Consider the following 13472-nt stretch of genomic DNA (forward strand, 5'->3'; position numbering starts at 1 on the left):
AGTAAGTTGATGATGATTTTTAAGTTTAACTGAATTTATATAATGTGTGTACTTTACATCTTTTACCTCTATAATATCTAGTGTTGAAATTTATAGATTTTTGCATAATAATAATGACTTCAATTTGCTTTAGAAAATTGAACTTTTTTTTACTAATGTAACTATGGCCTAAATATATTTATAGCTTAATAAAAAAAAAATTATTGCTAAAAAGCTAGGCTGACATTTAACTGTGGAATAGTTGAAGAGTTTTTTTTGTTTGTTTTTCCCTCCTCTTAATGAAGCTGTTTAATAAGTAAGGATAAAACATGTCAAAACAGAGTAGCTTGAGATGAAATAATCCTCATCAGCATAGTCATCTGGTTATGCTTGAAATTTCTGGTGGTGAAGTCCTAAGACTTTTTTACTCTTTAGGTATAAAAATGACTTTAGAATTTGAAGGTCTTTTCATAGAAACATTCTTAGGCATGTCATCTTCAGGGTCTCTTACAGTAAAGGAAGTAATTAAGTAGAAGGCAGATAATATCTCATACCTCTGTGAATTGGTGTTACTGATACTGATTAGTATGTAAGTCCCAAAGAGGCAGAGGACGTATCTGTTTTGCTTATCATTGTATCCCCAACATTTAATAAATACTGGGTGCCCAGTTGTTTAAGTGATATCTTGTTTGGCAGTCAGTGTGATTTTGATTTTTTCATATATTTTTCTTGATTATTTTTTAAGGTTCCACACAGTAGGACTGAAGGTTTAAAGCCGAGGGAGCGGATCTCAGATGACATTATTATTTATGACGTTACTGATGATAATGCAGATGAAGAAAGTATCCCCGTTATTCCAGAAAGTAATGAGGATGTTATATCTGATCCCTCGAAGTAAGGAGTTTGTGAGATAAAATTTATGAAAATACTGGTTACATTTTTTAATGAAGAGTTAAATTCTAAACGACTTTGTTCTTTGATGAGCTAATATCAATTATTAAACTGAAGAAGTAATGAGAATTAACTGATTTTTTTTTTTTAATTTTGGAGTTAAACACTTCTCATTGATCCTTTGTGGTTGTGTATCCTATGAAGTATCAATATGTGTGAGTAAGGTACTCACCCAAGAAATTTAAGCCTTTTGATATGTGATTTGGAGAGAGAATTTCCATGGAGAATGAATGCATATAATGAATTTTTTGAATTTGTCTGAAAATGTGAGATTGGTTCTTCTTTCTCATTTTCCTGTAGCCAGTACCCTGATATTGTCATTGTTGAAGATGACAATGAAGATGAGTATGCACCTGTTATTCAGAGTGGAGATCAGAGTGAACCAGCCAGAGAATCCCTGAGTTCAGTCAGTGATGGCAACAGCCCTCTGATGTCTAGTGCCATCCAGCTAAATGGCTCATCCAGTCTGACCACAGAAGACCCTGTGACCATGATGGATTCCATTTTGAATGATAACATTAATCTTTTGGGAAAGTAAGTGCTTATCTAGATATTGTCTAAAATTATTTTCTTTCTCTATTCACATATTCTATTTCTTTTTGAGTGATCTTCCTTTCAGATGATGAACCCATGTAATCTACCTTCTCTGTTTTGATCAGGGTTGAGCTCTGTAATGAAAGGGATTTAATTGTCTCAAGAGTAGTCTTGGGATTTTCCTGGATGTTCCTCAGATTTCTTTAATGAAATACTTGTTTTGAGTGTCCATCAGTTGTTTGTGGTTGTGTGTATTTGTGTTTGTATCAGGTCTATGAAATAATTTATTTTAAGGAACTTATTTTATAGCATTAAAAAACTAGTAATTAGTAATAATAACCATTAATGAGATTAAATATTTTAAAATAGTATAGAAGAAAAAGGTAAATCAGACTGTTGTTGAAGAACCTTTTTTCTATAAATACTGAAGTTTTGTGTGAAGGCTGAGTTCTCAGTTAACCACATTTTTAGGAATCCCAAATCTTGAATAAGATCTTTTAAGATTAAGAACTGATAAGGATTCAGCAGTTGTAAGGAATATTTTACCTAGGCAGTTTGCAATGGTGATTTTAAACATAGAAATAAAGACACCTAACACTTGATGTAAAAAATTTTTTCTTCCATAGGGTTGAGCTGTTGGATTACCTTGACAGTATTGACTGCAGTTTAGAGGACTTCCAAGCCATGCTGTCAGGAAGACAGTTTAGCATAGACCCAGATCTCCTTGTTGATGTAGGTACTTTGGATATTCTTTGCTGTACTGGCAATTTGTGTATTTATGTATCTTATTTAAAAATCAATACTTTTTTTTTTTTGCATTCTACACTGTTGTTTTTGCATTTTCTTTTAAATAAATGGTTTTGTGTGTCAGAGAAAAAGAACAGATGGGTTTAGGAAGTTGAAAGAGGGTGATCACTACCTGCCTCTGAGTAACAGTTCAGTTAATAATCCCCCTATAACAATGTTATCAGCTCTGTTCAACAGTATTGTTAAATCCAGCTCTTGTCTAGACTTGTCGCTGTTGTTATGTTTTGCTCTAGATTAAATTGTCACTGAACAGAAATCTGTGGAAATTAGTAATAGAGGTATTTAGCAGGAAACAGCATGGAGACACTCCTTAATACTTTGGAAATTAACATTTTCCATCAAATGTATTTTATTATATTTGCTGTATTTTTTATATTTTTGTATCCTCAGTCCCACAGTTCCCCTGCTGCAATCTCCAGCACCATCCAGTATTGTTTAGGCTGTGAATCCCTTATCTATCATTTCTGGCACTAACCACCTTTCTCACTCTCTTTTCTCTTATTCCTGCTACTCCTCCCTCCCTCACCTGAAGCTTCCTACATGGCCTGGTCCTGCTCAAATGAATCTTGGTCTCTCTCCTATTTCCATTTTCTGTTACTTTATCCTGAAAAGTTTTGTTGCCTCTTTTTTTGTTTCTTGCCTTACAGTGCTTCTTCTCTCATATAAAAAGATTCTGTAGTTTTACCCTTTTAGGAGCCTCTCAGTGAAGCTAAAAGGAATTAGCCCTTTCATACTCTTCAGTCTTATTTCTAGTCCATTAAGTTTCCATCTTGTACCTCTACTTCTCATCAGTCTTTGTCAGTATCACATGACTTTACCACCCTTTCCAAATCATCAGCACCTCACAGGATGGATTTCACTTCTTGGAAGAATTCCTTTCCAAGCCAATCTATGTTACTATCTTGAGTGAATTAAGCATCCATATTAATGGCCTACTTGGATTTGTTAACAGTAACCTGACAGCCCTTCTTGTTTCTTTCAGCCCTTGTCCCTACTCTGAATCCCAGGGACCTTTCAGAATATCTGTCCATTAGATCACCAAAAATGCAAATAGAATTCTATAATTTGACCATCTACAAATCTTTGCAGTCTTCAGCTAGGTCATTTTAATTTAACTTTGGAATATATACCATGTTTATTTGTCCTCGGGACCTTATTCAGCCAACTCCTCTCTATTCATAGAGGATAATTCACTGTGCTGGTCCTCTCTAAAGCTGTGACTCTGGTTTTAATGTTGTATTCTTTACTTCTTTTTTAAAGCCAATTTGTACTCCTGTCCTCAACCTTTTTTTTTTTCTCTGTCCCTGATCTTTCACATCTACTTTCAGTAGATACAGATCATTCCCATCTTAAAAAACAAGCATTTTGACATCTTGCTCTGTTCATTTACCATTCTGCTTCTTTAACTTCTTTACTACAAAACCTTAGAAATGAGTAGCTATAATGTTACCTCTTTTTTACTGTATTTATTTTGAAACCCTGTGTTGTCTTGCTTATTTACTCTAACGCTGTGCTGTCTGTGTTGACTTGGTTTTCGCAAGTAAGTAGGCTGTGTGTGATTTTTTTTTTTTTCTTTTTGCCAGATCAGTCCATTGGGCTAGTGGAAGAAGGTTTGTTTTGAATCAGACTGGTCTTGGTTCTGTTATCGGCTAATGTTACTAGCTATGTTATTAACTTTGGAAAAGTTAACCTCTCTTGTCCAGTTTCCGTATCTATTAAATGTGGCTAATGCCCAACATAAAGGCTATTAAAAGAATTATCAATAATTGACACTATTACTACTAACAATATTGAGTATTCTACAACAGAACTTTTTTGTTGATTTTAGAGGCACTGGGCCTCTTTGTTTCTTCCTGTCTTCCTAACTGTTGTTTCCTCTGATAGCTTTTCTTTTTTCCTGCTGTTTTCTACTTATGGGCATTCCCCAAAGCACCCAGTGTTTCATCCTTTTTTTATTTTTTCTCCCTCTTTCTACTCTTTCTCTGTGAAGAAATTTTGTCTTGTAGAATTGCTTTCAAATGTCTATCTCTAGCTCTTAACATTTTTTAAAGTAAGCGTGGCTTAAATTCTAATGCTGTGCCCTTGGGATCATGAAATCTTGCCTCAGGTTATTATGTGTTTAATGCTAACTTTTCTTTATTCCCTAAACTAGCTACCCTTTATAGCTTTCTTACTTTCTGTAGTGGTATCAGACTTCTGTTTACTCACCCAGTAAACAGAAACACCTTGGTTTCCTTTTCTTTATCTCACCACTCACTGAATGCTATCAATTTTCCAAAATAGCATTTACAAGCCACTTTTTGTTTCCATTGTTATTTCTCATCCAGGACCCTCATAATTTTATCCTCGATTATGCTGTATTGTCATAAATAAAAATCCACGTATGGGTTGTCTTGGTCTCTGAGAAGGCAAAAATGGTAAAGAATTGAATAAGTGTACTGAAGAGTTCATGGCTTCTCTCTGCAGAATTCAGTACTGGCTGACCCAGAGTGGAGTCAGAAGGAGGGTTCTGGCCTTAGCATTTAACCAGCTATGTTGGTTTCTCATTTATGATCTCCTTTTTTCTACTTTACACCATGTGTCTGCTAGAAATACATGTAAGGTAACCCTGAATCATTGGGTAGAGGGTGTGGGGCAAAGAGGGAAAGAGAGAGGAGCTTACACTACTGGCCCTCCTCAGGTGTCACCCTTAGTAGGGACAAAATCTGGTCAGGGTTTTGAGGCAGTGATAAGCTGAATTGGCAGAGATTGGTAATCATGTGTAGCTATTTACTCTCAAGGATCTGAGCTCTCTTCCTCTTCAGGGGTCAGTAGGTGGTATGAAAAAAGAAGAAGGGAAAAAAAGGAAGGGAAGAGCTGAGGATATTTTTAGGACTACCATGAATATGGAACTTTAAGAAGAATCAATGTCTAAAGAGAGTGGAGGAAGAATCTACCTGTGATCTCTCTGCATTTCATTCTACCCTGTGAACAATTTGGTGTGCTCATTCTCATAAAATGCTTACTTAATGACTGTATTTCATCGCTCAGACCATTCCTAAGATGCTTATTGCTGACAGGATGTGGCCTCATCCACTAATTGGCCTTGCTCTACTTTCTGAACCTATGTGTGTAGCTTACTATTCAACTCAAAACTTCTGTGTTATTTGGACTGCTCTTATCTATGTATTTCTAGAATATACACTACTTTGTTGTCGCTAATGCTGTACCAGTGTACTCTTCCCTACATCCTCTCCTTTTCAGATCCTAGCCTTTTTCCAGGAACTGATGCATATCACAAAACTTTACCAAGGCCTTTTTGTTTCATTGTTTGTGTGTGTGTGTGTCTGTCTGTCTGTCTGTCTGTCTGTGTGTGCTTTCCTCCCTTCTGTTCTCTGAACTCCTTAGTACTATTGAGCCCCACCATCCTTTGTTATAATACTGGATTGTATCTGACATATATTGCTACTTGATGTTGATCTTGTTTTTTTAGATTGTAAGCTCATGGAGAGCAGAAATAATGTCTTCATCTTGTATTTTTCATGATGTCAGTTATTTCTTAGATGCTCAGTAAATCCCTGTGGAATGAATGATTTCTAAGCTTATGTTTTAAACAAAAGTTATACAGGTTGAGCATCCCAAATCCAAAACTCTGAAATGCTCCAAAATCCAAAACTTTCTTCAGTGGTGACATGACACTCAAAGGAAGTGCTCATTGGAGCATTTCGGATTTAATATCTTCAGATTTGGGATGCTTATCCAGTAAGTATAATACAAATATTCCAAAATATGAAAAAATTCAAAATCTGAACCACTATTGGTTCTAAGCATTTTAGATAGGAATATTCAACCTCTATCTATAAACTGGCTGGACTGAGGAGTACAGTAAGCAAGTGGTCTTAGTACTTAAAACTTTCCTTGATAGGTGAGGAGAAAAGAATCCACAAGTTGTTATAGCATTTTGTCAGAGGGCTCAGCTTGAGATGGACTTTAGGAGCCACTGTTATAGAGCAGATTCTCTAAATTTGTCACCTAATTCGCAGGTATTCAGCACAGGCTTAGTGCTGGGGCTCCATACTCTCAGCTGTGGGTGCCACTTAAGGCCAGAGGCATTTAGGGAGAAAAAAAAAGGAAAGGAAATTGAATAGAGAGTAATGAAGGAGAGCGGAGATAGGGAAAACCACCATTTGTCTCAAGTGATTTACACTAGTGTTTTATGGAGAAATCTTAAAACATGAAATTCCATCCAATGCATGGACTAGTTTGCTCTGCTTTTGTTTGTTTTTCTTTCTGCTTTCCTGCTTTTCTCTTCCAAACTTATTTTACTGTATGGAAACTTCCTAGGGCAGCAGCTACATTTCCTCATCCAACATGGCTGTATAAAAATTTTGAACACACAATTCTTTTAAAATATTTTTTAAACTTATCATCTTTCTTGTTTGGTCTTTCAGCTTTTCACTAGTTCTGTGCAGATGAATCCCACAGATTACATCAATAATACAAAAGTAAGTTTTAATTCATGTCGCTCAGGACCCATAGCTGTAAAAATCTGAAAAAAAGTCATAGTAAATAGAGCAGTATCATTCCCAGTTACAAAAAGCATTTTATATTCTTACTTAATAAGTGTGATGAAGATAATAATATTCTGAATGAAAAATTAGCTTTTGGTTATGGAGTGAATTATTGCCCAATTCTACTGGCACTTGTGGAATTAACCACTGTTATGAAATCAGCCTCTTTTGATGCTGGGAGATTACCTAAGTTTGGCTTGTCCTAGTATATCATTGAAATAAATCATTAAAATATGATCTCTTTATGTCTTATGTGGTACATTTTACATTCTTACTCCTGTAAACAACTTCTCAGTATTTTTTGTTGAAAATTTACTGATACCCATATTCTTCTATAAATTTCTTAATTTTATTAGCATATGGTAAAAACTCAGGATTTTGTACTGGTTGGAGAAAAGGCAAATTGAAACAGTGTCATATGGACTTTGGACTTTTTTTTTCTCTTTCAAATAATGATTTTGATATTTTTTTAAACACATAGGGAATTCCAGTTAGGCTTAGTAAGTGTTGACAACAGATTATTTAGAACTGGTTTTTAGTGAGTAGTAAGAACAATTCGAAGTTGTCAGAGCAGATGTTTATAAGTCATTCTGTTATTTTATAGAGCTTATTGTCTTAGACAGGTGTGTATTCCTTTTATCCTGTATTTATAACAAATTGTTTAGTAACCCTTATTTTTCAGTGAATATAAAAGTATTAAGTCCCAATTCCAGATCAGTGAAGTCAGAATTTTATTTTGATTCTTGTTCTTTGTAGTCTAAAAATGAGCACATCTCAAATAAATATGAGTGATTAGGGTAAGGGAGTGGAATTTTTCTGACTATTAACCATGTGTCAGGATAGTCTGACCAGACTTTCTATGTTTTGAAAGTTAGCCAAGGTAACTTAGAACTTATTGAAGGAGGAAATTGATTATACATTCAGCGTTTGGATGATTTATATCAGGGGTTAGCATACATTTTCTGTGAAGGGCCATCTAGTAAATATTTTTGGTCTTATAGGCCATATGTTCTTTGTCACAACTACTCAATTATGTAGTTGTAGTCAGAAGCAGATATAGACAATACATAAAAGAATGTGTGGCTATGTTCCAGTAAAACTTTATTTACAGACAGGCAGCATATTGAATTTGGCATGTGAACATAGTTTGCCTAGATTTATTCTGTGGACCACCTCAGCTCTGTGTTTTACTAAATATGATGATACTATTGAATGCTGTTAAGTCATAGGCTTTAAGTTGATCAGACCCATATGATATGTTCATTTAGTGAAAGTGCTTTACTGTTTATTTATTGCTAGACATTGAGTCATTCTTTATTCTTGGATCATCCTTCTTATTCCAAAAAACAATAACTTGAATACAGTTTTTAGAAATAGCAGTTAAACAGCAAATTCCAGATTGCTCTACAATACTATGGAAAAATTAAATGTGAGAATGACTGTATTATAGTCTTGAATCCAGATTAACATTTTCAGACAATTGACACATCTTCACCTTGCTCATGACAGATATTACATGACATGGATTATAATACTTTCCTAATAAATCAGGATGCCTTATACTCCTCAGTACAGCAATCTTAGTGGCCACTAATAATGAGTAATAATTTGCATGGGAAATGAAACCCATTTGTCATTCTAGCTCTCATGTTTTAGAATAACAACAGTGGCATTCTTGGGAAATACCTATTTAGGAAGTGTAAAAATAGAGATGGCATTATTGCATTAATGTTTATATGTTTATTGTGAATGCTAAATGATGAAATATTGTTATTAAATTTTTGGAAAGGTTTAGTAATATTCATTATATCTTCGGGCCATTCTGAATCCTGGAAGCTTGTACTGCTACATTTTATGATAACAGGGTAATTACAGGAATTAGTATACAGATGTTTGTTACACCATATATACTTAACTAGCATGCAGATATCTGGGACTTATAGCTATTCAGGAAAAACAGAGTTTGAACATCATTAAAAAAAAGAGCATTGAAGAACTTAACAACATTAGAGATTTAATTTCCCTACCACAGTCATACGTAAGGAGAGAAGACAGTGGTTGAAAGAAGTGATTTAAATGATTGAAAAGAACTGAGAGTCACAAAAAAGGACAAGAAGAGACACCACCTCAACTTTGAGGCTTCCAAGTACAGGGATAGTTTTAAGGATGTCACCATATCATCCTGAGCTACTCATAATATGTTCACTTATGCTAAATATTCTTATGCTAATTATGAGTGAAGAGAAATGTGTAATACCTTTTTAAATCAAAACTGTTGAAAACAAATTTAATTATTTAAAGAGTTAATTATATCTCAGTTAGCATTTTGAGACTTGTCATCTTTGACTCATTCCCATATTTTACCCTAGACAAATTCTGTCTTTTCTATTGATGTTTACTTTCTTTTCACAGTTATCATCCTAGTTCAAGTTCTTTGTTTCATCCCCTTGATGACAATAAGAGTTCTCTTAACCAGTCTTGTTACCTTTACTCAACTCTCTTTCTCTCTAGTTCATCTTTTCTATTTTTCCCTTCTCATATATTTTAGATAATATACCAAATTTACATATCGTATCAATTTTTATTTTTTGTATATTTTCCAGGAACATATAAAATATGAAACAAGTATTTTTATATTGTTTTTTCTTCTAGTCTGAGAATAAAGGATTAGAAACTACCAAGAACAATGTTGTTCAGCCAGTTACAGAAGAGGGAAGAAAATCTAAATCCAAACCAGGTATGTATAGATATAATAGTTTCTATAGTTTTTTTAAAAAGTCCTATATGTAGAAACTAATGCAAGGCAAAGAAAGTCTTGTCATACTTAACAACTGAACACAGAACATACTGGCTTCAATTCTGTGCATAGTGTGTCAAGGTTTCGTACATAGAGAAAATTGAATGGGTGAGGTAAAAACAACAGTGAAAAGGTTTAAGTTGTGTTTTCTGTGGAGTTTTTTTGTTTGTTCTATTTAATTTTAGGAGAACTGAAAGAATACTTATTTCTTAATTGTTGAGTAAAAGACTTTTTTCTGACCTGAGCGTTTTTAAACTTACTGACACGGAAGTATCATGTCATTTCTTATTTGGGTATGAAACGGTAGTGATTGCATATATGTACATCTCTATTTTCATTTTTCTCCCTTTGGCTTTGATATAAGCTGGTGGTAAAAGAGTGTTTTTCTGATCTTTATAGATAAGCAGCTTATCCAGTACACTGCCTTTCCTCTTCTTGCATTCCTTGATGGGAACCCTGCTTCCACTGTTGAACAGGGGAGTACAACAGCATCCTCAGAAGTTATGTCTTCTGTAGATAAACCCATAGAAGTTGATGAGCTTCTGGATAGCAGCCTGGACCCAGAACCAACCCAAAGTAAGCTTGTTCGCCTGGAGCCATTGACTGAAGCTGAAGCTAGTGAAGCTACATTGTTTTATTTATGTGAACTTGCTCCTGCACCTCTGGATAGTGATATGCCACTTTTAGATAGCTAAATCCCCAAGAAGTGGACTCGACATGTATATATTCATCAAAATGATGAACTATTTATTTTAAAGTATCATTTGGTACTTTTTTTTTGTAAATTGCTTTGTTTTGTTTAATCAGATACTGTGGAATAAAAACACCTTTTGCTTTTCTCACTAACCACACTTGCAAAGCTTTCAAAATGTTACTCAGCTACATAGGTACACAAGATTTAATTCACATTATTGGCATATCTTTAAGTTGAATTCAAATGGCCATTTTTCTCCAATTGCAGTAAATTGGATTTCTTTTTTATAAATATGACCATTAACCCCAGTTAAACCTTTTCTGTTTGTTTAACTTGTTTGATGCTGTCTGTTTTCATTGAGTGTAATTCGCTAGTACTAATTGTAGAAGTCCTAAAGCTTTAGCTCTGCTCCAGTTACTTTTATTAAATATTTTTCACTTAGCTTATTTTTAAAACTGGGAACATAAAGTGCCTGTATCTTGTAAAACTTCATTTGTCTCTCTTTGTTTGGAGAATTTCCTTTATGTTCAGAAAAGTTCATTCATGTTCAGTAGGAACGGCAAAGTGTACATGAGTGCTTAATGTTTGATATGGTTCCAGCCCCATGTACATAGAAAGAAGGGAGCAGATGGGATGGTGTCAACTCCATCCACTTAGTTGGACTAGTTTTAAGTAAAAGTTTTCTGGTTGGTTTGTGTTTTTTTGAACCATACTATTTAGTAAAATAAAAATAATGAATGTTGAGTACTAGTGTCTGTTATGTGTCTTCTTTGGAGGTGATACACACATGAAACAATTTTTCCTTCTCATAGGAAGTTGGCTTTAAACTGTGTCTGTGTGATCCATCATTTTTAATGAGTCACACCAAGATCTGTGCCTCTTCTCAAAAAAGATTGTATATTGCAAGAAGAGAGGAATATAATGTCTCTAAATTTAATGTATTTTGAAGTTCTTTGAAAATTATACTGGCTTTCTTTCTATGTTTCTAATAAAGAACTGAAAGAAGTATGTCTCTTATTATCCCAGATGAGGTAAGAATGTTCACTCGATGTCACCAAAGGCTTACAATTTTTGCCCTACAAAAGATAAGGGGAATAGTCAAATCATCTCCCTTTGGAATAGTTGGTTACTAGAATTGTAGAGACTTCAAGGCCAGGACACTTTATCACTTGAAGAATTCCGCTTTCAAACAGAGAGCTGGAAGCAGTGCATGCACTTAATATCTGAATATTGTATAGGGCTACTTGGTAATTTCAAGGAAGTCCTTCCTTTTGGCCATATTTTGTCTCTCAGTGTCTTGGAATTTCTCATATGTGATATAAATATTTAAATTAAGGCCTAGCACAGAGGATTAGTAAATCCTTCCTTAGTTAGATACTAAAATACTTGGCTCTGACAATGGGATCCTGGTGAATTAATTCAAGACCTTGGAATAGTTTTCCACATGAGCTGAAAAGGTTCACCTTTTCAAAGGTGGTTGAGGAGTTTAGAAATTGAAAGAAAACTTTTTCCCTTCCCTTTCTAATTGTGGGATATGATCAAGTTTCTTCTTGGGGGCATTTTGGAGTTCTAGAAGCACTAAAAAGAATTTTGAAAAACTTTATACCACCTTGATACTTTTTGACACTTAAGATTTTTCATCTTAAGTTTAATAGTTGGAAGGGATTTAGCATATTGTTAATACGATTTTATATATTTCTTGTAAATGTATTAAAGGAATACGACAGTGATGTCCATTGTCATCCATCCCACTTCCCCGAAATATTCTGCTCTTATTGTGTGAAAGTGATATATTTATGATTGTGTCACACTTCTCTACCACTAAAAATGCCCATTTAAAACCACAAAAGGGGCCGACCCCGTGGTGCACTCGGGAGAGTGTGGCGCTGGGAGGGCAGCAGTGCTCCCGCCGCGGGTTCGGATCCTATATGGGGATGGCCGGTGCGCTCACTCGCTGAGCGCGGTGCGGCCAGTCACAAAAACAACAACAAAAAATTAATAAATAAATAAATAATAAAACCACAAAAGGCAGAAAAAGTGGAAAACCAAAACAGGAACAAAGAACAAGAGCAACAAATAGAAAACAGTTTAACAATATGATAGGTATTAATCCAAATATATCAATAGTTACTTTGAATGTCGAAGGTCTAAATGCACCAATTAAAAGATAAAAGTTGTCAGATTGTCAAGACACAACTATATGTTCACAAGAAACCCACTTTAAACGTAAAGACAGGAGTAACTATTTTCAGATACAGCAGACTATAAAGAGAGGTATTACATAATAATAAAAGGGTCCAGTCTCCAAGAAGACAACAATCCTTAACATGTATGCACCAAAGAAAACAGCATAATACATGAGGTAGGTTAAGTGGTCAGTTCACTTGGGAGAGCATGTAACACCAAGGTCAAAGGTTTCCAGTCCCTGTACCAGTCAGCTGCCAAAAAAAAAAAAAAATGCGTGAGGCAGAAACTAATAGAACTGCAGGGAGAAATAGATGAATCCACTGTTATAGCTGAAGATGTCATTACCCCTCTATCAGAAAAGGACAGATGCAGCAGGCAGAAAATCAGTAAAGGACATAGTTGAGTTCAACAACATTAATCAACTAGATATAATTGACATATATAGCTATAGACTATTTCATCCAACAACAGAGTACACATTTTTCTCAAGCTCATATGGAACTTTTACCCAACACAGATGACATTCTGGGTCACAAAACACACCTTAACAAATTTAAAAGAAATCATACAGTGTCTGTTCTCTGATCACAATGAAATTAAAGAATTAAACTAGAAATCAATGAGAGAACTGGAAAACTTCAAAATGCATACTTAAACAACACACTTGTAAATAATACATGGGTCAAAGAAGATATCCAGAAAACTTAAAAGTATATTGAACTAAGTGGAAATAAAAACACAACTTACCAAAATTTGAAATCAGATACCTAAGCTGCTATCATGGAAAATTAGAAAAAGAAGAGGAAATTAAATCCAAAGTAAAGAAATAAAAATTAAAGCAGAAATTTAGTGAAATTGAAAAGAGGAATTCAAGATAAAATCAATAAAATCAAAAGCTGGTCTTTGAAAAGATAAATAAAATTGATAGGCCTCTGACCATAATAAACAACGAGAGGGCACAAATTACTAATAC

At 34.4% G+C, this 13472-nt stretch overlaps 1 protein-coding gene across 4 annotated transcripts in view; it reads left to right on the forward strand.

The window, feature by feature from the left end:
* Positions 1 to 11243, forward strand: part of HSF2 (heat shock transcription factor 2) — a 29039-nt gene extending 17796 nt beyond the window's left edge. The window contains exons 8-13 of one of the 4 annotated variants that reach the window (XM_063096961.1): positions 725 to 873; positions 1231 to 1464; positions 2091 to 2196; positions 6702 to 6755; positions 9474 to 9558; positions 10018 to 11242. In XM_063096961.1, coding sequence (XP_062953031.1) covers positions 725 to 873; positions 1231 to 1464; positions 2091 to 2196; positions 6702 to 6755; positions 9474 to 9558; positions 10018 to 10313 — 924 coding nt within the window. In that variant the 3' untranslated portion in view covers positions 10314 to 11242. Of the gene's footprint in view, positions 1 to 724; positions 874 to 1230; positions 1465 to 2090; positions 2197 to 6701; positions 6756 to 9473; positions 9559 to 10017 lie in introns of all 4 variants that reach the window. The other 3 variants (XM_063096959.1, XM_063096963.1, XM_063096960.1) reach the window with 3 other exon arrangements.
* The last annotated feature ends 2229 nt before the right edge of the window (positions 11244 to 13472 follow it).

The sequence above is a fragment of the Cynocephalus volans genome, chromosome 5, assembly GCF_027409185.1.
Source record: "Cynocephalus volans isolate mCynVol1 chromosome 5, mCynVol1.pri, whole genome shotgun sequence".
Taxonomy (NCBI): Eukaryota; Metazoa; Chordata; class Mammalia; order Dermoptera; family Cynocephalidae; genus Cynocephalus; species Cynocephalus volans.